The sequence below is a fragment of the Hylobates moloch genome, unplaced genomic scaffold, assembly GCF_009828535.3.
Source record: "Hylobates moloch isolate HMO894 unplaced genomic scaffold, HMol_V3 SCAFFOLD_1, whole genome shotgun sequence".
NCBI classification, from domain to species: Eukaryota; Metazoa; Chordata; class Mammalia; order Primates; family Hylobatidae; genus Hylobates; species Hylobates moloch.
The window spans coordinates 229,577,018-229,602,643 of record NW_026652276.1 but is presented as its reverse complement, the minus strand read 5'-3'; the positions used below and the strand labels follow the sequence as shown (position 1 = coordinate 229,602,643).

At 40.3% G+C, this 25,626-nt stretch overlaps 1 protein-coding gene across 6 annotated transcripts in view; it reads right to left on the bottom strand.

The window, feature by feature from the left end:
• CUL1 (cullin 1) overlaps window positions 1–25,626 on the bottom strand; it is a 102,482-nt gene that overhangs the window by 19,637 nt on the left and 57,219 nt on the right. For all 6 annotated transcript variants that reach the window (XM_032762059.2, XM_058427660.1, XM_058427655.1 and 3 more), the window contains exons 4-9: window positions 24,013–24,180; window positions 21,816–21,866; window positions 21,532–21,622; window positions 20,680–20,843; window positions 14,414–14,576; window positions 13,403–13,533 (exon numbers count right to left, since the gene is read on the bottom strand). In XM_032762059.2, coding sequence (XP_032617950.1) covers window positions 13,403–13,533; window positions 14,414–14,576; window positions 20,680–20,843; window positions 21,532–21,622; window positions 21,816–21,866; window positions 24,013–24,180 — 768 coding nt within the window. The remainder of the gene's footprint in view (window positions 1–13,402; window positions 13,534–14,413; window positions 14,577–20,679; window positions 20,844–21,531; window positions 21,623–21,815; window positions 21,867–24,012; window positions 24,181–25,626) is intronic.

The following is a 25,626-nucleotide window of genomic DNA, read 5'->3' as shown; positions in this document are numbered from 1 at the left end:
TGGAACCTACTAAGGGAAGAGTGTCGAAACACTGGCCTTGGCCGGGCGCGGTGGCTCACGCCTGTAATCCCAGAACTTGGGAGGCCGAGGCGGGCAGATCATGACGTCAGGAGTTCTAGACCAGCCTGGCCAACATGGTGAAACCCCATCTCTACTAAAAATACAAAAAAATCAGCTGAGGGTGGTGGCGGGTGCCTATAATCCTAGCTACTCAGGAGGCTGAGGCAGGAGAATCGCTTGAACTCGGGAGATGGAGGTTGCAGTGAGCCGAGATCGCGCCACTGCACTCCAGCCCAGGTGACAGTGTGAGACTCTGTCTCAAAAAAAAAAAAAAAAATCTGGCCTTGAAAATGTGAATTTAGCATTTGAGGTTCAGAGAAAAACCATTTAGGAACTGGTCAAGAGGCAGACAACACACTAGAATAATATAGGGGAGAGAATTTTAAGGAAGTAGTCAGCAAATAGAGAAAAGATGTTGAAAAGGGGAGTAGATTTAGCATTCAGGAGGTAAACGATGAAGACAGGTTATAAAACAGAAAGGAGAGCGATCAGCTGGATCAAATGGATGTTTTTTCAAGAAAACAAAGAACGAATGTTTGAGGTTTAAAAAATAAAGTAGTAATGGGTTTGATTCAGGACCCTCCATATATCCACGAGAGCTTTTCACATGTAAGAAACAGGACATCTCCCAGGGCTTGTCCCTAAGGGCGCATTCAACTCCTACATGATTTCAGTTGTTATACCGAGGACGGACACATTCACATCTACACCAAACTTCCCCCAGGTGAGCCCGTGTGGCCTGCCCTGGGCCATCATGGGATTCCCAAAGCCTTATGTCACGAATCTCCTCCCCGGTCCTATGTTCTCTGGAGCTCTCCTTGGTAAGTGCCACCACTCACCCAGCGGCTCGAGCCAGGCACCCAGGACTCAGTTCCTGCTTTCCGACTCATGAATCCTCTGAATCCACTCGATCCATACAACCCGTCCATTTCTTTTCAACATTTTATTGTGGAAAAAATTCAAATATATTCACAATTAGAAAGAGTAGTAAAACTTATCCCATGTACTCATCATCCAGTTTTAACAAATGTTGAAACACAAAACCTGTCCGTTACAAAGCCAGAGTCTCCGCATCATTCTTCTCTCCATTCCCCCCACGACCAGCCCAGTCTCCAGTGGGCCACTATCACTATCTGAACCATGACAACAAACCTAACTAACCTAACTGGTATATTTGTGTGTTAGTCAAGGTTCCCTAGAGGGACAGAACTAATAGGAGATATATATATATGGGAGTTTATTAAGTATTAACTTACACAATCACAAGGTCCTACAATAGGCTATCTGCAAGCTCGAGGAGCAAGGAGAGCCAATCTGAGTCCCAAAACTGAAGAACCTGGAGTCTGATGTTCGAGGGCAGGAAGCATCCAGCATGGAGAAAGATGTAGGCTGGGAGGCTAGGCCAGTCTCGCCTTTTCATGCGTTTCTGCCTGCCTTATATTCGCTGGCAGCTAATTAGATTGTGCCCACCAGATTGAGGGTGGTCTGCCTTTCCCAGCCCACTGACTCAAATGTTAATCTCCTTTGGCAACACCCTCACAGACACACCCAGGATCAATACTTTGCATCCTTCAATCCAATCAACTTGACACTCAATATTAACCATCACAACTTGTAACCTTTTCACCCACTTTCTACATGGCGGCAAGCACATATATCCCGTCGATTCCATGACTGTGTCACTCTCCATTGGTTTCCTCTTGCGCCCTTAGGATTAAGCCAGTATCATCAACACAGCTTTCAAGGTCTTCCCTGGTCTGGCCAGTCCATGCTGCCTTCTTCGTTCTTAGAATGGGCTGTGTGTATGCCCACTGAGGGGCTTTGTTCTGTCTGGGATCTCCCTATGCCTAGCTAGCTCTGACTCTTTTCTCCATCTCAAACACTTTTTTCAGGGACACTTTCTCTGAATTTCCAAGATAGGTCAAGGCTGCCCTGTTAGACTACCCAAACCCCATCCCAATACTAATCACACCTGCCAATTCCTTGCTAACGGCCTTTCTTGCTGGGCACATCTCAGTGTTGCCCACTGGGACCATGTCTGCCTGCTACCACTGCCGTACTTCTAAGTACCTAGTGAAGTGGCATGCATCAAATAATCTCCTAAATGGCTAAACCAAGAACATAATGATAATCATAACTGAATTACGACCTTTTATTCCATACATTTCCACTAAAAGGATAATTCTAAAGGCCAATTTCACGAAGAGAAAATACACGTTAAGAGTCTCACATGGCCGGGCGCGGTGGCTCACAACTGTAATCCCAGCACTTTGGGAGGCCGAGGCGGGCGGATCATGAGGTCAGGAGATCGAGACCATCCTGGCTAACACGGTGAAGCCCCGTCTCTACTAAAAATACAAAAAAATTAGGCGGGCGAGGTGGCGGGCGCCTGTAGTCCCAGCTACACGGGAGGCTGGGGCAGGAAAATGGCGTGAACCCCAGGGGGCGGAGCCTGCAGTGAGCCGAGATCGCGCCACTGCACTGCAGCCTGGGCGACAGAGCGAGACTCCGTCCAAAAAAAAAAAAAAAAAAGACTCTCACATAACTTATCTTACTCTTTCTTAAAAAGGTAAACCGAATATGGCATACAAAGAGGTGTGAGGGCATCATCTCATGGAGCGTTGGTATATATTTACACACAATTTCTGGAGATCAGTTGTGGTTCTAAGTGATACTTCAATACTCGAACACTTCCTAGTAACCCAGCACCATTCAAGAATATTGCTGAAGAGGAATATTGGGGTGCTACAGGCTCGAGGGGAGCATCCTTCACCATTTCATGTACATAAACTGGTGCTCTCCAGGCTGAGGGGACAGATCTGACAGTCTGTGGAAAGCTGCTCTTACCTACACTACCTCTGAGGGTACATTCAGCCTCCACATCTTTCATCCAGCCAGGGGCTAAAGAGAGCAGATCAATTACAAGAGCTTTAGGAGAGTTCCCTGAGGACAGGCAGTCAACAACAACAGATCAACCTCAGGACACCAGGACCTAGCTCAACACTGTCCACAGTCTTACCTCTAGATAATTTTTCCTTAAAAGGGGGAAAGAAATGAGGCCCCATTAAGTAACAAAAACATATCGTGCAGTTGTTTGGGGGCAGTGTCATTCTTCCCATTAGCATCAGCTTGGTCTTCAAGTAACATTATCTCCATGCAAAACATAGAGAAGCAAAGGCTTCAGAAAAAAAAGACAAACCACAGAGAGTATGTGTGCAGACCACGCACTTGGACCATTATCTGGGAAGGTGCTCAATGGTGTCCCCACCACCCAGCATGGTTCTGAGGTGCCCACCACTGCCAGTCTGTGTGTGCTCATGGGAAAACATTAATTTTGATATTAATAGGCAAAAAAAGGGGAGATAAATGTTAAACCTCAAAAATCACTTAGAAATAATCTTGCATTTTCTTAATAGGCGTTTTCTACTGTATCATCTAACCCCTTTCAATAAGCAGAAACCAACAGTTCTTCAGATAGAGCGTGGTTTAAAGTTTAAAATACTGAGACAAAAACACTAACAATTTAGTAAGTGCTCTCTTTTCTCATTCTTCTTCTTTTTTTTTTTTTTTTTTTTTTGAGACAGGGTCTTGTTCTGTCACCCTGGCTGGAGTGCAGTGGCATGATCTCAGCTCACTGCAACCTCTGCCTCCCTGGTTCAAGCGACTCTTCTGCCTCAGCCTCCCAAGTAGCTGAGATTACAGGTGCATGCCATGACACCCAGCTAATTTTACCTTTAGTAGAGACGGGATTTCAACATGTTGGCCAGGCTGGTCTCAAACTCCTGACCTCAGGTGATCCACCGACTCAGCCTCCCAAAATGCTGGGATTACAGGCGTCACCCACCATGCCTGACCTTCATTATTTTCATGGTGATGTCCTGGCAATGTTAAACAATCCCAGCAAGAAAATGCTCCTCACCCAAAGGCTCTATTGGTCTAAATTCTAAAATGTTGCTGCAGTTGCTCCTGGATTTTACTCATATACATGTAGGATTGGAATGAGCACATTTTAAGTCTTCCCTTTACTATGCATCATATACTACATGAGAGTTAATTTGGAGAACTCTCCAACACGTGCAGACTCAGCTTAAACATTTGTTTGAAGAAGGAGTTCCTTTGGGTTCCCCAGGACTCACATGATTACTAATAAACCACTGGTTGACATCTATGGACTACTTCATCCAACAACAGCAGAATATACTTTCTTCTCAAATCCACCCGCCTCAACCTCCCAAAGTGCTGGGATTATAGGCGTGAGCCACCATGCCCAACCTTTTCTCATTATTTTAACCGGCCTACCTGCTGCTACTTTTTGCTTCAATCATTAATATCTATCTTAGAATCATGGCTCTGCACCTCAGACCATAATTTTTAAATCTTTAATCTCATTGTCACCTTTGGATTCTGATCTACTATCTACACATTCCCGATCCCAGCGCCATAACTGTGTGGGTTTCATTTTGATTCTGGCCTTTGTTACGCCCCCTGGTTGTTCCCCTAGTCCTGGCTGACACCTACATTTTCCTTTAGTTCAAGGTGAGGCTGAAGTCCTTGTTTTCAGCCTTTCAGAATGTACCTGTAAATGTGGAGGCTGTAAGTGGACTAGATTTAGGGGCTGAGTGTTTAGAGACAAAAATGTTAAACTTTGAAAGCAGAACTAAGACTTGCCAGGAAAGACTGACTTCTCTGAAGAGAATGAAAAGATTCCCCAGGTAGAATGTTTCAGAAAGGAATAATTAAGTTAGTTCAGAAATAGTAGTAGTGTATAGGAAGATGAGTAGTAGGGCTGCCTGACTCAGTGAGGATGGACAGGAAAGAGAAGTTCATGGGCAGGGTCTCTAATTGGCCTTGAGCCAATCGAGGGTTACTTCAGTACTTATTTAAACTACAATTTAGTTGATGTGGGTATAAAGTCAAATTCGGTTAGGGATGTGCATCCATAGTGGATTTGCTTGTGAAATGATTAAAGTCTTCCCTACAATTAAGAGAAAGAAGGGTGTATGTTGGATATAAAAATGACAGCCTGGGCCAGGCGTGGTGGATCACACCTGTAATTCCAGCACTCTGGGAGGCCGAGGCGGGTGGATCACCTGAGGTCAGGAGTTTGAGACCTGCCTGGCCAACATGGTGAAACCCCCATCTCTACTAAAAATACAAAAATTAGCTAGGCATGGTGGCACATGCCTATAATCTCAGCTACTCAGGAGGCTGTGGCAGGAGAATCGCTTGAACCTGGGAGGCGGAGGTTGCAGTGAGCCGAGATCATGCCACTGCAATCCAGCCTGGGTGAAAGAGTGAGACTCCATCTCAAAAAAAAAAAAAAAAAAAAAAGAAAAAAGAAAAAAAGCCTGGTTATGTTAGACTCCAAAATGACAACTGTGTACATTTTCTTTTAGGGAAAATGATTATTCTCTTCGTCTCATGCCAAGACAAAATAAATCCAAACCATCCTTGTTTCTCTGAAGTTATGTACCTGTAATTCACAAATTTAGCTACATGCTATCTGAATCAATGTCTATTATCAGCATATATCAGTTTTTTCTGTAATTAAATGTCTGACTTACTGTACAAAACCGTGCTTCCTTTTGTCCTAAAGACACTTTCTCCTTTCCAACATCCACTTAATCAAAACCTGCACATTTGTTTCTTAAAAATTGTTTTAATATACGTTTCAATATGTTCAAAATGAGAAAACAATAGTAAAATCAACCCCCATAAACCCATTAGCCAGCTTTAAGGAATAGCTATGGCTCTAAGAGTCTATGAGTTTCTCATCTGACCCTCTTCCTGTGTGTGTAAGCCGATTTTATCAATGTGTATACTATCTCCTTTGAACAAACCAAGCCGGGTTACACTCCAAATGTAAGGTTATGTAGCTAATTTTATCAATGACTGGACAATGTTCTTTTCTTACCATCCAGAGAATGTTTGCATCAGGACTCAGTTGTTTCATCACGCACTTAACTACAGAAGAGAAAGGGGATCTTGGATGTCTAAACTAAACCCAAACTCAAATCTACCAGAAGTAGCTGGTAGTACATTCGTCTGTTCACTGGTCTAAGTTCACACATGACTGGGCTTTTATAATTATTTCTAACTCAACTTTCCAATCTAGATCACGGAACTTTTTCTGCTAAGGTACTAGGATCTACCCCTTAGTCTTCCATTGAAAAATAACTTGCCAGAGCTACCTAATTTCTGCCTATCAAATTCTCTATCTGACGTGCTGCCTTTTATAAGTATTATACCATCACCCCAATCCTGAAGCCAGCTACTGAGAGCAGCTTCTGAAAATTTCTCCTGTTTCAACACAGCATTTCTCTCAAAACTGCAAATAAAGTTCACATTTCTCCCCAGTCAGTGTCTGCAGCCCAACACCCTGATGTTAGACCCAGCAGCCCTGCCGGGCGTTGAAGTATCTAACAGACCCACCTCTGTTGGGCCATACTGCAACACCTGTTAGGCTGAGGACACTAAATCAAGATATGGTTTCAAAGAGGACTTGTGCTTTTTTGTTGCTACTTCTGCCCTGAAGACCAAGAGTAAGGAGATATTCTCTTACAGCCTGATTTATGTTCACTGATAAAACTGTCTTCGTGGGGGAATACAGTAACATCCAGACTGCTGAGCAATTGTGTTAAACATTCAAAATGGAATCAATTGTACAGTCAAGCATTAATTAACAAGAACTTACAAGTCTGCATTATTTGACCGTTCTCCTGAACTTTATTTTGGCATTATGCTATAAGCTGGTGTCATGGAAAATTATCAAACTACCGAAGGACTGGACATCCTATTTCCTTGTAAGTGTACTGCTGCTGATGCTGTCCACGGCACTACCGTGCTTTTTAGGATGAGCCACTGGAGAAAGTATCCTCAGCTCTGACCACCAAGAAAAATCATTCTGAGTTACTAGCCGATTGTACTCCACGGCGCTGGCTGTCTTTAGTGGCAAGCTCTCTGTACTGACTACAAAGATTTGGAGGCAAATCATGACGTAACTCTAACAAGAGTAATGGACTGCATTGCACACACTTTGAGAATTATATTAAGCTCTATTTTGTGTTTCACATCCTTATTTTGCTACTCTCCGATTTATTTAATTTATCCTATTTTATTTCACGTATTGTGTAAGCAGCCCCAAGTCCTTTTCGGAGCAATAAGAAGTATAACTAAGATGTAAGTATACCGCCACCCTGTTCTTAGCACGATAAGGTGTCGTGCTAAGCTCTGAGGACACAAAACTGGATAGAGCCATCTCTGCTACAACAGAGGGACATTCACACGGACATCTAAAGCATAAAGCAGTGCACGTGTCACATAAACAGTCCAATGTGCCATTATTTCAAGGGGGAGATGCTACCATTCCAAGGTGATTGAGAACACTTTTGAGCTGGGTTTTCAGAGATAAAAAGGTATTTCAGAGGTAGAAAAAAGAAGGACTGTGTCTAAGAAGAGAAGACAGAAGAACTAGGAAAGCAGAGTGAGGCAAATTTACGCAATGGTGAGTTCCAGCTGAGATGACATGCAACGGGGTCAAGAGTCGTGCAGCCGAGACGGCAGCCCTGCAGCAGATGGCCTTCACCACTATCATCCACAGATCCTTGCTGAGTAAGAGGCTAGGCCCGAAACCACAGAGCATAAAACTATAATGAGGCGTGAGCTTCGCTCTCAAGGGTTGTACAACTTATGGTGCAGTGACAGGAAGCACAGGAAGTTATAAACACATGTACACTTATAATGAGAGTTTTACAAATAGGGCTTAGGAGAGAAGAGTTAAGGTCAGCTCTTTCTAGAAGGGAGGATTTGAGCTGGCCTTAAAAGCAGGACTAAGACAAGCACAAGGTAAGGATGACTGTGTTATAAGTAGAGACATCAGCCAGAGTTTTGGGGCAGGGGAATGATATTATAATAGTTTCACTGGAAGACGGGGTTCTTGAAAATGTGGGCTAATTAGAGGATTTTGATTTAGGGTAATATTATGATTTATATTATCACAAGGAAGGGCTTTATTTTGCTTTGTTTAAAACAAAAGATGAAAAGAACACAGAGTAAAATTATAAATGTATTAAGTGGTATTTCTGAAAGATGAAACTGCTAATTATCATGAGGGATGAATGGGAATGGGAGAGGTGTGGGGCCATTTGGGAGGTGAAGTGATAGACGAAGCCCAGATTAAGATGGTAGCCTTGGGACTGGAGAGAAAATGCATAGAAAACAGTAAGAGCCAAGGGAGGAAGAATTCCCATGCTCCACTGACTCATCCCAGGAGACAGAGGAGGAGACAGCTCGCCACCGAGACAGGCAGGCTGCTTATTGCTTTGAGGAGGATTCTGAGGCTATGTCCAGACCCTGCGGGAAATTATACCCTATTAGATTACTAATGCTTATGATGAACAAAGCATGAGGGCAGGGTGACTCATGCTACACAGCTGCCACCTCTGTGCTAAGGAATGGAGAAGAGGTGAGTTTCAAATGAACCTGCAATGTAGGCACTAAACTAGGCAGGTGAGGTCATGGAGATGTGACAAGGACAAAGGCAAGGCATTCTAATTCAGAATTCTTGACATCATGTCTACTACAGGAATGCCCTAAATGCTTGCTGAAGAAATGAAATGATTTCAGTTTGATCTGCAAAATTTGTTTGCCTTTTGAGTTGAAACACCGACTACATCATGCAGCTAAAAATACTCCTCAATTTGGGATTATGTTTCAGTAAACCCATCATAAACTGAATGTGTGTGGGTTTTTTTTGTTTTTGTTTTTTTTTTTTTTGAGACGGAGTCTCGCTCTGTCGCCCAGGCTGGAGTGCAGCAGGGCAATCTTGGCTCACTGCAACCTCCGCCTCCCAGGTTCAAGTGATTCTCCTGCCTCAGCCTCTGGAGTAGCTGGGATTACAGGTGCCCGCCACCACGCCCGGCTAATTTTTGTATTTTTAGTAGAGACGGGGTTTCGCCATGTTGGCCAGGCTGGTCTTGAACTCTTGACCTCAGGTGATCTGCCCACCTTGGCCTCCCAAAGTTCTGGGATTACAGGTGTGAGCCACTGAGCCTGGACCTGAATGTGTGACAATATTTTCAACGTATGATGAGTTTACTGAGAGTATCGTAAATGCCTATTGCTTTCATGCCATTTTAAAGTCAAAAAAATCATTAAGGTGAGCTGTTCTAAGTAGGAGACTATAGTTGCTTTGGTCAACTAAGAAAAATTAAGAGCCTAGCACAGGGCCAGGCACACACAGTGAGCATTCAATTCTTTTTAAAATGACCACGTGAAGGAATGGTCTCTGCTTTCAAGATGCTCCCTTCAAGCCTCACTAAGTGGATGGGGGCCATCGCCTTCTATATTTTAATATAGATTATTTTTTGATACATTCCCAACCTGTTCCTGGGCCAGCAATCATGCATGCGGTCACTTGCCTATTAAACAAGCCATTTCTCCTATTCCTTGCTCAGCTTGAAACCAGTTTTAAATCCCATCCTTGAATATTTGTGTGCAAGGTTCCCAAGGTCCTCCTGGTGCCCCAGTGCAATAGGCTAATTGATCGCCTCACATATCGGTTGAGCACAAATGCCCTCAATCACGAGGCTCTCTGAAGGCTGGAGAGAACACTTCTAAACAGAGCGGAATCCTGATGGACAGTCCCCTCCTCACTCCCAGGTTCGGAAGGCTCTCTCTCCAGTTTCACTTCACTGAGGGCTGCCAGCTTTTAGGTGGCGAGAGGGAGATGCCATGAGGGAAATTCCCCTTGAGCCAGTTTTCCCAGAAATAGCCTTTAATTTTTAAATTGGTTTTAACTAGGGCAAAAAATGTCTTAAGAAAAATTCATAAGTAGGTTCTAAAACATCGAACACAAAAAATATTTGACTTACATGATAAATTGGAAACCTCTAAGAATTTCAGTCTAGGCCAGATATTAGCAGTAAAGCTGGTTTTCTAACCAAATTAGTGGTATAAAAGGACTAGCCAGATTGGAACAGCTTCAATGTAACATATATAGTGTTCTAGTCCAGAGAAAGACACGAGACTGATATTACACGTTTTTGCACTTAAAAAAAAATCACTTAGTGCCTTCTATGGCATTTAATATGCTAATTAAAAATGATTCTCGTACACTATGATTCAATTTAATTAGGCAAAATTTTTTAAACTTTAAAGATTGTGTTCTCAAGGTAATTAAATCCCACTTAAAATCACGTACAATAATTCTAACTTTTACTAACCTTTTTTTCCTCCTGATTTTTCATAATCAGTGGGTTTTTGAAAATAATTATCGTTTGGGTTACAATGTGTCTTTTACATTTACCACGTAAACGATAAAAACTAAAACCTATTTAAAGGTATTTGTTTTTTAGCAGCTGTGTTTCTTTCTTACAGTAAGTAATCAAGCACCTACTGTGTGCCAGGCAATGGCCCGGGCACCCACGCTCCCCCCAAGCTTCAATTCTGTGGGCTTTCCCAGAGATGGCGAATGGAGGTGGCAAGCGTGAGCCCAGAGCAGGGAAGGGCACGAGGAACCCATGCACCAGTCAGACAGCAATCCAACAGAAGGAGCCAACGGCAAGTTTACAAATAAGAATAAAACTGGATTTTAGGAAACACTCCTTTTGCAGAAAATTGGAAAAGTATTTGCTTTCCCGAACATTTTACTTCATAAGCACGAGAGTTTCGTGAGTTCAATGTAGAAACAGTTCTTATGTAAATAATAAATAGAATCAGTAACTTACTAAAAAACTAATATTTGACTTTTGCGAGTGAAGGCAGATGCAACGTGGGTTTACTGAGCTATAACTCTTCTTCATGGGAGAAAATCTTGTTTTGGTTCTTAAATTCAGGTTAATCAGTGGCTTAGATTTAAGTAACACAAACATTGTTTAAAAGTTTGATTTCTCGTAAAATGTAACTGCTGGTAAAGACAGTTTATTTGTGCTGTCATTGCTGACAGGTGAAGCTTCCTCAAATAGAGCAATGACTTTACATAGAAGGTATACTTTTGCTTGAACTGATCGAGTTAGGTAAATGTCAGATTCGAGACTCACTGACAAAGTCAATCAGGCAGCATTTATTCAGTGCCCAAAATATCAGGCAGCTGATTGTATCCAAGAAAGAAAACAATGGAACATGAGAATCATAGTTATTTCTCCAGTTTAGAACCTTACTTTGGTTTGGAAAAGATGAACATTAGAATTAACATCCCATCTTTCCTATAAAACTGAAGAAGTAATTTATAATGCTTTTCTTTCTTTCTTCCTTTTAAAGGAGACAGGGTCTCACTACATTGCCCTAGCTGGTCCCGAACCCCTGGGCTAAAGTGACCCTCCTGCCTCAGGCTTCTGAGTAGCTGGGACTATAGGTACACACCACTACACCCAGCTATCATGTTTATTTTAAATCTAACTATATTCACATAGAACACGAGTTCCCTAAGGCCAATCTCATACCTAGTATATAGCAATTTACATGAAAAAAAACAAAAACTGCTTCATTAATCTATCTGATGAAATAACAGACTTCCCACTTAATTCATTTCAAGGAAAGTCAAGTCATTTACTTGGCTCTGCTGCCCATATAGGTAAATTGAGTTCTGAATCAACAACTGGGAAGGCACCTTATATTACTGAAAAAATGTCTTCACCAAATTGACCCCTTCTGAATCACAGGGGGGTGAGCGTTTTGTGTGTGTGTGTGTGTGTGTGTGTGTGTGTGTGTGAATCAGGCCCTTTAAAGGAACATTTAGCTTGGAAATAAAGTCATAAAAACTGAAGGGTAATTTTGAAATGAGTTTTTTAAATTAAAAAAATTGTGTGTACTCATAAGAACGTGCAGCAGTCATCACTGCTGAGCAATTATGTGCCCTGATTTAAGCACTTTACATGTGTTGTTTATTCACAAATATCCCATGGGATAGGCATTATCATTCTATTTAAAAAAATAAAAATAAAATAAAATGACAGAGACAGAAGTAACTCGCCAAGGGTGAGATAGCTGTCAATGGTGGAGCTGAGATCTGAGTGCAGGCAGCCTGGCCAGGCTCTGTAATCACCACACGGTAAAGACACTGTATGTGCCAACACTGAGGACTCCATACTTAAGTTTTTACTAAAACCTAGAGATCTTTTTCACAAAATCCATGGCTAAGCCAGTTCCCTCCCATCTTGTGAGCATAAAATTGTTTTAAAAACCTAAAGGAAAGCTTTATACTCAACCCTTTAATAATTCACAGAGGCGGCTGAGTGCCAGCAGCAACTCCCAAAATTAAACATGGAAAAGAAGACTTCCAAAGATAACAGAAAAATAAGGATTAAAAAAATACTATTTTTGATAATGCTATCAAAAATAATTAATCATTAAGCACAATAAAGTCAAAACAAGAGACGCTTTCTGCATTCAGATGTAAGAACCAATGTGTTTTAGAAACTTTTCTTCTCGGCCGGGCGTGATGACTCACACCTGTAATCCCAGCACTTTGGGAGGCCAAGGTGGGCAAATCACCTGAGGTCCGGAGTTCGAGACCAGCCTGGCCAACGTGGCAAAACCCCATCTCTACTAAACATACAAAAATTAGCTGGGAATGGTGGCGGGCGGCTGTAATCCCAGCTACTTGGGAGGCTGAGGCAGGAGAATCACTTGAACCCAGGAAGCGGAGGTTGCAGGGAGCCGAGATGGCACCACTGCACTCCAGCCTGGGCAAGAGAGCAAGACGCCTTCTCAAAAAAAAAAAAAAAAAAAAGCTTTTCTTCTCTATTGTTCTCCCAGTTACAACTGAAGTTCACAATAGGAGCAAAACTGAAGGCAACTCATTTGTGTCTTAAAAACGCAATTATTTCCAATGTGAAATTATCACCTGAATTACAGATGACCTAGCAGGAATATTCTGTGTAGCCCTGGGGAAGCGGAGCGGTGTAGAGAAATGCTATAAACTGCAGGGCCTCTCCAGAGTACAGCCCTGTGGTCTTCAGCCAGAGGCTACTATCCAGATCAAAGTTCCTGTAAGGCACAACCTGTGGACTGTGAGTGGCACAGTAACAGCTTCCAGGAGCCTTTTGTTTCTAGGGAAGCAACTTCTCCTAGTGAGTGCAAGGAATTTAACAGTGAGAAGGCATAAAAGGAAAAAAAAAAAAAACATTATTAACGCCTAAAAAATGCGAGGGAAAAACTTATAGAGGTATTTACTAAACAAGGATGTTTGTGAACTATCTACTTCAAAAAGCCAAAACATGGTTCTCAGAGTTCTAATGAAAATGTTACCATTTAGATTTGGAAGTAGGGACGCATAACACATGCTTGCAGTTCATATGTGGAAATAATCAGCCTGACTGATTTTCAGTGAAATCTTACTTACATTTAAAGCAGCTTCTCCACACTTTTCAATGGCTGCAAGACCCTGATTATGAATGTGTGTCTCCAAAAGTTTTTTCAATTCTCCTAGGCCATCCTGGATTCTAGATACAAGATTATACATGCGTCCCAAATCTGAAAGAGGAAGAAACACCTTTTATGCACTGAAACAAATTTTGCATATCCATTCTACTAATTATGTATTTATACTGAGTTGAAAAATACTCTGCAAAAGATAACCATGTTTTTAGACTTTAATAATCAATAGCATTTAATTATAACCAAATATTCTCTATTTGGTATATGTATATTTTGCTAAAAGTAACAATGAAATTATGCTATTGTAAATTTATTTTTCCCCTTACTATGAGAAGCCACTAACAGAAGACTAAGCAAAAAAAAAAATTTATCAGAAACAACTCTAATGCTTCCTAAAATTCTCAAGATTGAAATAGCATTTATGCCTGACACATAATAGGCACTCAAATATTTGTTTAAAAGTAATGAATATATTTAAGGAGAATATGGATTTCTACCTCAATTATAAAAACAAATGAGTCAAGAAAAGGTCTCCCAAATTCATTTAAGACATGTATATAGCATACGGTTACTTTATGAAGACCACAGAAGAAAAATCCAAACTTCAATTTTTTATTGAGCTCCTAACATGTCCCAGTAAAACATGGGAGTGGTTAAGGGAAATATAAGATGACAGTCTCCTCATCTCAGAGAATTTTCAAAGGAAGAACAGTCAAGAAAAAACTTAGGGTAGCATCGTTTAATGCTAAAGTGTATGGAGCAAGTCATATTCTAAATATATTCCTCCCCCTAAGTCAAACCAAAATGCTCTGCAGAAGTCTGAAATCGGCACAGAACGATGTACAAACACATGCATCTTTTTAAAACCGACTGACATGGGCAAGTAATGCCACTGACTCGAGAGTCTAGAATCTCAAGCAATATCAAAACTGCAGATAATAATAAATACCTACATTTTATGAGTCTTGTGGCTCACCTTCGTTTTTGTCAGCATCCAATAAATTCTGAAATTCTGTGTGGAAAATTTCCAGGTGTTTTTCAATGAGGACTTGTTCACATTTCCTTGCTAATTCATCTTGTGTGCTTTCATGAAGGTAAACCTGAACTCTTCGTTGTTCCTCAAGCAGACGAGCCTCTGCCTGGAGAAAATTAATTCAAGTGAATGGTTTTGATTCATTAGTAAAGAACTATTACAATTCTTTAATATGTAAATTAAAGGAAATCGAATAATGGCAAATTAAATTCACATGCCAGCTCTAATAAAATATGATTTAGAAAATAAGGGAGGGCTGGGCATGATGGCTGACGCCTGTAATCCCAGCACTTTGGGTGGCTGAGGTGGGAGGATTGCTCGAGGCCAGGATTTTGAGACCAGCCTGGGCAACACAGTGCGACCCTGTCTCTAAAAAAAAAAATTAGCCAGGTGTGGCACGAACCTGTAGTCCTTCCTAGCTACTCAGGAGGCTGAGGCGGGAGGACGGCTTGAGCCTAGGAGTTAAAGGATATAGTGAGCTATGATCGTGCCACTGCATTTCAGCCTGGGCAACAGAGCAAGACTCTGTTTCTCAAAAAACAGAAAGAAAAAGGAAAAAGTTCTTTGATTTTACGGTAAACAGCAACCATATTTAAACAGCCACTGATGTCTGCCATTTTCTCTGTAATACGTATTTCCATTTCAAACTTCCTTTTTAAGTGCCCTAACAACATCATCATTATTACCAGTTAACATGTCTTTACATCATTTTGATCCCTCAGAGAATGGTATTTTATCTTTTTGAGGTAATGTCTCTGCCACTCTAAGAAATGAATGCATCTTCTGTGCAGATACTAAGATGTGGTACTTTAGATTAAAAACTACTTGAAGCCAAGAGTCACACAAATATAAGCCCTGAAGTGATTGCATGGAAGTCAACATCAGAAATCAGACTTGTCAACAATTTAGAGAGAAACTACTACATTGTCAAAGCAAGGAAGAAATTTCAATAAATTATTCAGGTGATCTGAATAAAGATAATTATATTTTGAATTATAAAAATGCCAATACTCTCCAAAATGATTTTTGTTTTAAATATATTTTTTTCAGAGACAGGATCTTGGCTCTGTCTCCCAGGCTGAAGTGCAGTGGCACAATCATAGCTCACTGCAGCCTCAAATTCCTGGGCTCAAGTGATCCTCCTGCCTCAGCCTCCTGTGTAGCTGGGACTACAGGTGCATGCCGCCATACCCGGCTAACTTTTTAATTTTTTCTACAGACAAGGTCTCACTATGTTGCTCAGGCTGGCCTCAAACTCCTGGCTTCAAGCAATTCTCCTGCCTCGGCTTCCCAAAGTTCTGGGATTATAGGCTGTCCAGCTACCGTGCCTTGCCCAGATTTTCAAATTTGGTATCATTTTGGAGAAATCTGGAAAAATTCAACTGGTAATAAATCAATACTCAAGAGCCAAGAAAAAAATAAAATGAAAAAATGATTAGGTGGGACTTGTACTATCAAGAACTAATAATAATGGGTCAATTGTTTAAACCACGTAAGACAGAACCTTATTACACATTCTAAATAGCTAAATGTGAAAAATAAACTTGGAAAATATCTGTAGTACGTATCAAAAGGTCAATATTCTTAATACATAATGATCTCCAGCAAAGCAGTGAGTACATCCAAATAAAAACACAAGGAAGAAAAGACAACTCATAAATGAAGAAACAGAAAAAAGCTTGAAGTTAATACATTTCCAATAAGAGGTAGTTATTATATGTTCAGTTAATGAAATATCATTACCCACTAAAATAAACACCAACTACTAATAACAAATCATTAGTGAACAAGTTACAAAAAACCTATATCATGATTCCAATGTGGTTTATATAATCAGCAACAGTGCCCCAGGCTTGTAGGTTTATGTTATTTGTATTTTCCAAAAAGTCTACAGTTAATGTGTAATTTTGTTTTTCTGATTATAAAGCTATTTTAAAACAATAAATGCTGCTTTATATCTAATGTTCCACTAAGACTGATAACTCAAGAACCTAAAGCTGGTGGAATATAGAACATGCAAACCAAACAGCACCACTTTTTCTGTTTTAAGTTATAACTCTTTCTTGGAAGAACATAATCATCTCAGGCAGCAAAACATAGTTTTACCCCTTCTGAGATGAAAGATTAGGCTTTGGTGCCATTCCTGATTCATCCTCTGAGAGGCACAGCTCTCCACCTCTTAGTCTACAGACCCTTCCTGCAAGGGCTGAGGGGGGCAGGAGGAGTTAACAGGTACCTAGGTGATTAAAGAAACATTCATGGCCGAGGGGCCTCAACACCAGCTTATTTTATATATTGGCAAGGAAACCAAGGGTGTAGGTATTGTCATCAGGTTTCAGAAAGGACAGCCATTTAGGTTCTCTGTTGATTCCAAGTCAATTAGGCTCCTGATCATCACTGTACTTGGCAGACTGTTGTATTAGAACACCAAGGTCAAATTCAAATGACTAAATAGAAGTATGCAATTAAAGATGGTCTTTATTAATTCACTAGGATTGGTTCTCAGTAAAAACAAAAGGAAAATAAAAACCAAAAAAGACAAGCAAATTAATGAAGTATGGTATATTTTTAAAGTTTTTAAAAAATGACATTAGAAACCTAGAGTAGTCATACAGAGTTTCTGTATCTCAGATCAGTCTCAATTGCATGAGACAATCAAATCTTTTAGAAACACTAACATGGTTCACTCTTCAAAGCTATCTTTGGAAAGACAAGCCAAATATTCTTCGATGTTTCCTGTAAACCACTCCTCATAGAGAAAAGTGAACACAGACCCAGGGAATTTGAACTGCTCTCAACTGGCTAGAATTTGCAGAGTATTTCTTGAAGGGTCATGTTTTATCTCATTGTTGTTCTATTTCCTGATAGAATGTTTGTTGTAATGTAAACATAATTGCTCCCTAAGTTATTGAGTAAGATTTGCCACCCTTTATCCTGTGGTTTTGCATCCTCCCAGGCATACACTGGAGGTTTTGTGGGATGTGTATTTGTAATACCAAATACATTAGCCTTGCTCTTTGCCACACACCATTCTAAGCGCCTTTTAACAAATAAATACCTCATGTTAAAATTTGTAAATATTAAAGCTCACTTAATCCTCACTATTACCTATTATTATTATTCACATTTTACAAATAAGGAATTTGAGGAACAGAAGCATTAAGGTCATCCCCCTAATAAATGGTGGGGTGGGGATTTAAAACTAGACTCATAGCTCAGTTTGAGATGCAAGGCTATAGGATGAGGGCAGAATTACATGGTCAAATTCCAATTTTATGCTTAGACTCTCTGCATTATCATCTTTCAGAATATGATGGAAGTCGTGTTTGGTGTGATCCAAGTGGATTTGGGCCAAACCTTTAACTCCTCTAGAAATGAATCCCCTCTATGGGAACCAGGATGTAGGAAGCACACTGCTTCCTTGAAGGTGGGGCTCATGCTGGATTGAACACATCAAGGCCATTGGAAATTCTTGCTCCTCAACTGTCTTTGGTGTCAGGCCTGGTTTTATTTTTATTCTTTTTTTTTTTTTTTTTTTTTTTTTTTTTTTTTTTTTGGAGACAGAGTCTCACTCTGTTGCCCAGGCTGGAGTGCAATGGCGCGATCTCGGCTCACTGCAACCTCCGCCTCCCGGGTTCAAGTGATTCTCCTGCCTCAGCTTCCCAAGTAGCTGGGATAACAGGCGTCCGCCACTGCGCTTGGCTAATTTTTGTATTGTTATTAGAGAGAGCATTTCACCATGCTGGCCAGGCTGGTCTCGAACTCCCAACCTCAGGCAATCTGTCCACCTCGGCCTCCCAAAGTGCTGGGATTACAGGTGTGAGCCACCGCACCCGGGCTAGGCCTGGTTTTAAAAACAGATTTACCTGTTCTGGGAGTGCTTCAGTAGCTCTGCCCTAGAACACTGGTTTCCTTGCCCTAGAGCACTACTACTTCATCAGTGTGGACAAAGGAGATGACCACAATCCTCTAATAAATCCATAAAAAGAACAGGCTCGCACCACTGTCATGGATGTGCATCTGGGTAAGAGGTCTTTGGGATATATAGTTTTAAAAGAATCACCATATACAGCAGAGTTTAATAAGAGAAGTGTTTAGGAATACAACACTGTCATATTAAACAATGAAATAACAGGCAATGTTAACATTTAAAACAGACTGTTTCAAAAGTTCATTTGTTAGGCAGTTGTTTGAAACTCTGGGTGAGCTGGTTAGGTTCCAGATCGGCATATGAAAGTCAATTTAGCCCACCATTATACACAAGGAACTATTAATATTCCAAGTATAATACCCTGAATAGTTCCATTTTTGTTAGATTTTGAGATAGCAGAAACTTGTCAAGGACTTTAAACTTCAAACTTCTAAGCCCATTTATAACCACTATCTCCTATAGGAAAACGCATTCAGGTCACCACAAACAAACCGGATAGGACTTTCTCTATGAGGTTAGAGCAGAGCTGTTGCTTTTAATTGACTTTATCTCAGCATATGGAAAAGAGATTCCGCAGTCCATTCATACTCCAAGTGAACAGGGAATAAAGGGCAAGCAGGTGTCAGGCTTGGAAAGATCCAGACTCCTGGAAATCTCCTAGTACAAGGATTCTCAACCGCTGGCTGTGGGCCAGTATGGGTCTGTGGCCTGTTAGGAACTGGGCTGCACAACAGGAGGTGACCAGCAGATGAGTGAGCATTACTACCTGAGCTCCGCCTCCTGTCAGATCAGGGACAGCATCAGATTCTCATAGGAGCTCGAACCCTACTGTGAACTACGCATGTGAGGGATCTACGTTGCACGCTCCTTTGATCTGAGGTGGAACAGTTTCGTCCCAAAACCATCCCCCTTCTTCCCCCAGCTGCCGTCTGTGATGCCAAAAGGGTTGGGGACCACTGTCCTAATACAGCTAGGTCAAGGGTCAGCAAACCGTAGCCTGCAGGCCAAATTCTGCCTGCCTGCCTTTTTCTGTAAATAAAGTTTTATTGGAACCCAGCCACACTCATTTGTGTACATATCCTACTGGCTGCTTTGTGCTGCAACGGCAGAGTGAACAGCTGCAAAAGAGATCATATAGCTCACAAGGCCTAAAGCATTTCCTTTCCAGCCCTTTACAAGATAAGTTTGCTGACTCCAGACCCAGGTCATTCCTTAGAGTCTAAATCCAGGATATCTATATTTCTTTTTCTTTTTTTTTTTTTTGAGATGGAATCTCACTCTGTCACCCAGGCTGGAGGGCAGTGGCACAATCTCGGCTCACTGCAACCTCCGCCTCCCAGGTTCAAGTGATTCTCCTGCTTCAGCCTTCTGAATGGCTGGGATTACAGGTGCGTGCCACCATGCCCAGCTATATTTTTTTGTATTTTTAGTAGAAATGGGGTCTCACCATGTTGGTCAGGCTGGTCTCAAACTCCTGACCTCAGGTGATCCACCCGCCTTGGCCTCCCAAAGTGCCGGGATTACAGGCGTGAGCCACCGCGCCCAGCCAGGATATCTATATTTCTAAGAAAGAGAACAAAGAGTAATTCTACTAGATCTTTACTATCAGCGGGCCATGGTTACTCACATCTGTAATCCCAGCACTTTGGGAGGCCCAGGTGGCAGGATCACTTGAGCCCAAGAGTTTGAGACCAACCTGGGCAACCTATCTCTACAAAAATAGCGAGACCCTATCTCTACAAAAATAAAACAATTAGCTGAGTGTGGTGGCTCACGCCTTTAATCCCATTACTTCTGGAGGCTGAAGAGGGAGGATAGCTGTCCTCTCATATTAGAATTTAAATTCTAGTTTCAGAAGAACCTTTCCTCTAATATAATCATGAAAGCTATATAATAGATTCTTAGGGGTATTTTAGAAGCAAAAAATTAAAGTTTGCAAATCTGAAAATATTTGTCTCTTAAAATTTTCTCATTGACGTGACTGTGATGCCCATTATATATAAATCCACATTCTAGGATAAACAGTTAAAAAAAAAGTCATGTAGCTATTGTGGTTATATCCTTAGAACAGCAAGGAGAACTCTTAGTCATGATTACCAAATTAATTTATAGAAGCTCCTTGGAGAATTAGGAGAAGCACTTGCACCTGATAAAGACACTCTAGAAAAACAATGCCCAACAAATGACTTGTAAAGAAAGCTGTATATGCTAAAAAGAACTCACTTGAGTAGCAATGACTTTAACTTAAGTCTACTTAAAGTACTATATTTAAGCTTACCTTTTTCATATATTCAGTAACTGGGTTCTGCTGCAAGAATTCAGTACTCTCTCTGGTATAAAATCTCTCTGTGTCAGCCAAAAATTGAGATTCAAAGGATTCTTTATACACTGTTAACGTAGGGCCCTTTGCAAATGCATCATCTTCATTCAGCCCCAATTCCACTAGAAATGAATAGGAGCTATATTTCAATTACCCTATTTTTTTGGTTATATTTCACAGAATATACTTAGGTGTAGCATTCAGTTTAAGTTATGTTTAAAAGGTAAATGTGAAATGGCAGGACATAAGTAACTCTCACTCACTAGTATTAAAGTACACTCTTTCAATAAAATAAAAAAGGAAAAAAATCCAAGACGTATAAAAAGCAAGGAATTCTGACCCATGGCCAGGTATGCTTCAAAATTATGAAGTTCCTTTAGAGAACTTTTGTATTTCCAAAAGCAATAAAAATAACTGATTTTAAATTTGCAAAGAAATACAATGCTACCCAAGTTTTTAAGACATTGTATTACTTTATCAGTTTCTCAATCTCAATTTTTCAAGCTGATATAGATTTCTGGTTATCATTGAGCTCACACGCTAACATATCCAGTAATTCACTATGAGACCAGAAAAGAAAATAATTAAAATGTCTATTTCATCAAAATTTCCTTAAGGCACACGGATCAAACAGCTTTTATGATGGATAAAAACAGTCACACTGACTTAAAAACAAATGTAAGCACCTTTGTAAATGCTAACAATATCCTTTATAATATTAAAATATTAAAAAAATGAAATCTGTTAGAGCATTGTTGTAATTGCCATTTGATGTGAAAACTTTGAATAAACTAAAGGGAAATTATTTACCGTAAGACTGTACAACTCCACTAATCAATCTTGTATTGATGGTTTCACCATTCCTTTCCTTTTCAATCAGCTTTAAAACAGCATTTGTTACCTTTAGAAAGGATGTAGAAAAATATTACACAGGTTATAGAATATGACATATATTACTATATATCCCTTAAACATTCACAGCCACTAAACAATGTAAGATGGGATAATCCAAAGGAGTGACGAGACAAAAGCTAAGCAACGAAACTGCGAAGGGATTTTAAAAGGAACACGCACACGCTCACACCAGTAGGTACCTGTTTATTCAGTGGCCTGAACAGACAGTCTCTCCAAGTCACCAATGCAAGCTGGAGAAAAAAAAGTACAAAATGTCTATACTTTTACTATGTTTTTCCAAGATTGAAGTCACAGGAAATAATCTAAATCTCAAATTACTTTACCAAAATTTCTAGATTACAAGTTGGTCAAAATCTGCTATCAGGACGAAATCAGAAAGCCACTCTCTAGAGTCAACAACTTCAAGAGGTATCCAAGCACACACATTTGTCAGCTCAACTTCTTTATTTATATTTTCTTTAACTGTTGTTGAAAACAGTATAGGAAAAGTTTAAAAACCGTAATGATTTTTAGGAGTCTGTGATGTTACTGTAGGGTACACATTTAGGTCAAGCAGGTTTCCAAAAGGAAAAGAACCAAGATCATCCTGATTCCTACACTAACAACTTTTGAGTCTCAAGAAAGCATTTTTATGTGAAAAAGAAAAAATCCCATTAACCATTCCACAATATACACATATTTCAAAAAGGCATGGTGTACACATTTTTGTTAGTTAAAAAAATAAATAAAATGTTAAAGGGGAAGCACAAAAACCCCAAATCAAACAATTAAACCTAGAAAGTTTTGTTAGAACTGGATTAACTACATAGCAAAGTATCATTATGAAGCAATAACAATTTTGGTGTAGAAACTGGAGCTATACAGACAATAAAAACTTGTCATGCATCCGGGATACATTATGCTTTTCTTTTTTTCTTGAGACAGGATCTCACTCTGTCACTCAAGGTAGAGTCCAGTGGTACGACCATGCCTCATTGCACCCTCCATCCTCCTGGGCTCAAGTGATCCTCCCACCTCAGCCTCACGTGTGGCTAGGACTGTAAGTGCGTCACCATGCTTGGATATTTTTTTTTGTAGGTCTCATTATGCTGCCCAGGCTGGTCTCCTGCCTCGGTCTCCCAAAGTGCTAGGATTACAAGCATGAGCCACTGCAACCAGCATTGTTTTTCTTTTAAATTTGTCAAAAGTGAAGCTACAAAGTACTGCTATTATAGCAACATTCTTGGATATGGTGATTAACTCCTTTATGTAGAATCTGACATTTTAACAACACTAGTTTTAAAGGGCATTGTCTGTGTTGATCTGACCGCCTATGAACAGACTGTTCTGAGTCCTCCCTTAATTGCTCTAGAACACTGGTTCTCAAACTGGAGCATGCATCAGAATTGTCTGGAGAGCTTGGTAAAACATTGCTGGGCCCCACCTCCAGAGTTTCTCTTTAAGTCTAGGATGAGGCCTGAGAATGTGCATTTCTAACAAGTCCCCAGGTGATGCTGACAGAGCAGGTTTGGGGACCTGATATGGTTTGGCTATGTCTCTACCCAAATCTCATCTTGAACTATAGCTCCCGTAATTCCCACATGTTGCGGGAGGCACCCAGTGGGAGATAACTGAATCATGGGGGTGGTTCCCCCATACTGTTCTCATAGTAGTGAACAGTCTCAGGAGATCTGATGGTTTTATAAGGGGTTTCCGCTTTTGCTTGGCTCTCATTCTGTCTGGCCTGCCGCCATCTAAAATGTGCCTTCTGCCATGGTTGTGAGGCCTTCCCAGCCACGTGGAACTGTTGAGCCCATTACACTTCTTTTTCTTTATAAATTATCTAGTCTCAGGTAGGTCTTTATCAGCAGTATGAAAACAGACTAATACAGGACCATACTTTGAAAACCAATGGACAAAAAAAACCCCTTTCGTTGACTGAAGAAACATATATTAATGAGGGTGATTTAGTAATTAATTAATTCAGGGTCCTCTCCGTGAAGCAGGGTTTCCCAGACTCTAAAGCATGGGAGGGCTAATCCTCAGGGCTCGCCCTCAGGTATGGCACCTGATTTGCCTGGGACTGCCAGGACTCAGGACTTTCAGTGCGAAAACTCAGGCAGTTCCAGGCAAACTGTGATGGTAGGGTCAGGTAATTAAAGAAGAAATTTCTAAAAAGCAAATGCAGAAATGGGCAAATTGTATTTAGAACTCCAATTTACCCATTCTTCTACTTTCTTGCTAAAAGATATTTAAGGGACATTTATTGATAAAACAATGAAAATTAGTTTACTATTCTGAAAAAAGGTTAATATTTGCCTAGATTCTCTTACTGAAAGACAATTTGCCACCAAAAAAAAAAACAAAAACAAATTTAAAATGTTTTAAAACTCTTACTGAATAGATTTCATATATTCCTTTTCGTCCTTCATCACATTCACGGCGAACCCAATGTCTATTGAGGTAGGCACAGATTCCATTCAGCACTTTGCTTGAAAACCGATAATCTTCCCATTGTTGAGTGTAGAATTTCAGTACACTCTCATCCATCAAATCTTCTCCATCCTAAAAACAAGTTAACTAAAGCTTTAAGATGACTAATTTGTCAAATTATAAATTAAAAATAAAAGTGAATAACATCTATTGTATTAAAATACATTGATACGTGTGATTTTAGATGGCTTCTTTAAATTATTCTGTATACAAAAACATGCTAATAAATATAAACTCACAAGAATATAGTAAAATAATTCTTTCATCTCAAATTAAACTGGAACATTTTTCATGGTATTAAATATGCAAACACTCAAAAAAAGTACCCTGAACATTTGATATGCAGGTAATTCCTTTTTATTAAGAAATGTACCTCAAAATCATCTGTATCTTTGATATTTGTTTAAAAAAAAATTGGCTGGGTACAGTGGCTCACACATGTAATCCCAGCACTTTGGGAGGCCGAGGTGGGCAGATCACTTGAGGTCAGGAGTTCAAGACCAGCCTGGCCAACATGGTGAAACCCTGTCTCTACTAAAAATACAAAAATTAGCCGGGGCATGGTGGCACATGCCTGTAGTCCCAGCTACTTGGGAGGCTGAGGCAGGGGATTCGCTTGAACCCAGGAGGCGGAGGTTGCAGTGAGCCAAGATCGCACCACTGAACTCTAGCCTGGGCGACAGAGCAAGACTCCGCCTCCCCCTTCCCCCAAAAAAAGAAATCAACATGTCCTACTTAGCAATTCAGACAATGAGGCTAATACTATTCAATTTTTAAATGCATCTTCTTCCTTCTTTAAATTTACTTAAAAACCATAAAAACACTTTTTTGTGGTAATCTGTAAAAATAAGGTAATTACAATAGTGTAACAATATTTCTTCTTTAACAACCCCTAAAAAAGAAAATGTGCATTTACCAAAATTATTTTTATCCAGATTTCCACAACTTGAGTCACAAATTTTTATTTGAAGGAGACTAACTTGAAATTTCTTCTTAGGGATTAATGGCATCTACAAAGCAAGCCTTACCCTTTAAAAACGTTAATGGCACTGTATGGCAGCACTGCCATTTAGGTGTGTGCAGCAGAGAAGCACGAAAGAGGAAGGTGGGGGCAGAAGGGCTGCAGGAAGGGCTGGGGCGAGCCCACTGGCTTCTCTGAGCCTCAGTGTCTTCAATGAAAACTAAATGGCTACAACAGACTGGGAGCTCCACATGTATAAGGTACACGAGTGACCGAACAAGCCATGTAAAAACCTGATCATCTCTTGAGACAAGTAATTTTTTGTTCATTTAAATTTAAATAATATGAAATGAACTTTAAAATGTAAAGCTAAGCTATTTTGGATGATGGTACTTGACCTTTTTAAAATGCAAAAATATCACTGATGGCATGGTCATCAACATTTTTACTTGGCACAATATACTGTTTCTTACTTTAGTACTAAAGAATAATTAATTAATTACAACATTCACTTTATGATGTGTTGTGAATAAAAAGAACAGTGGCTTCAGCAAGAC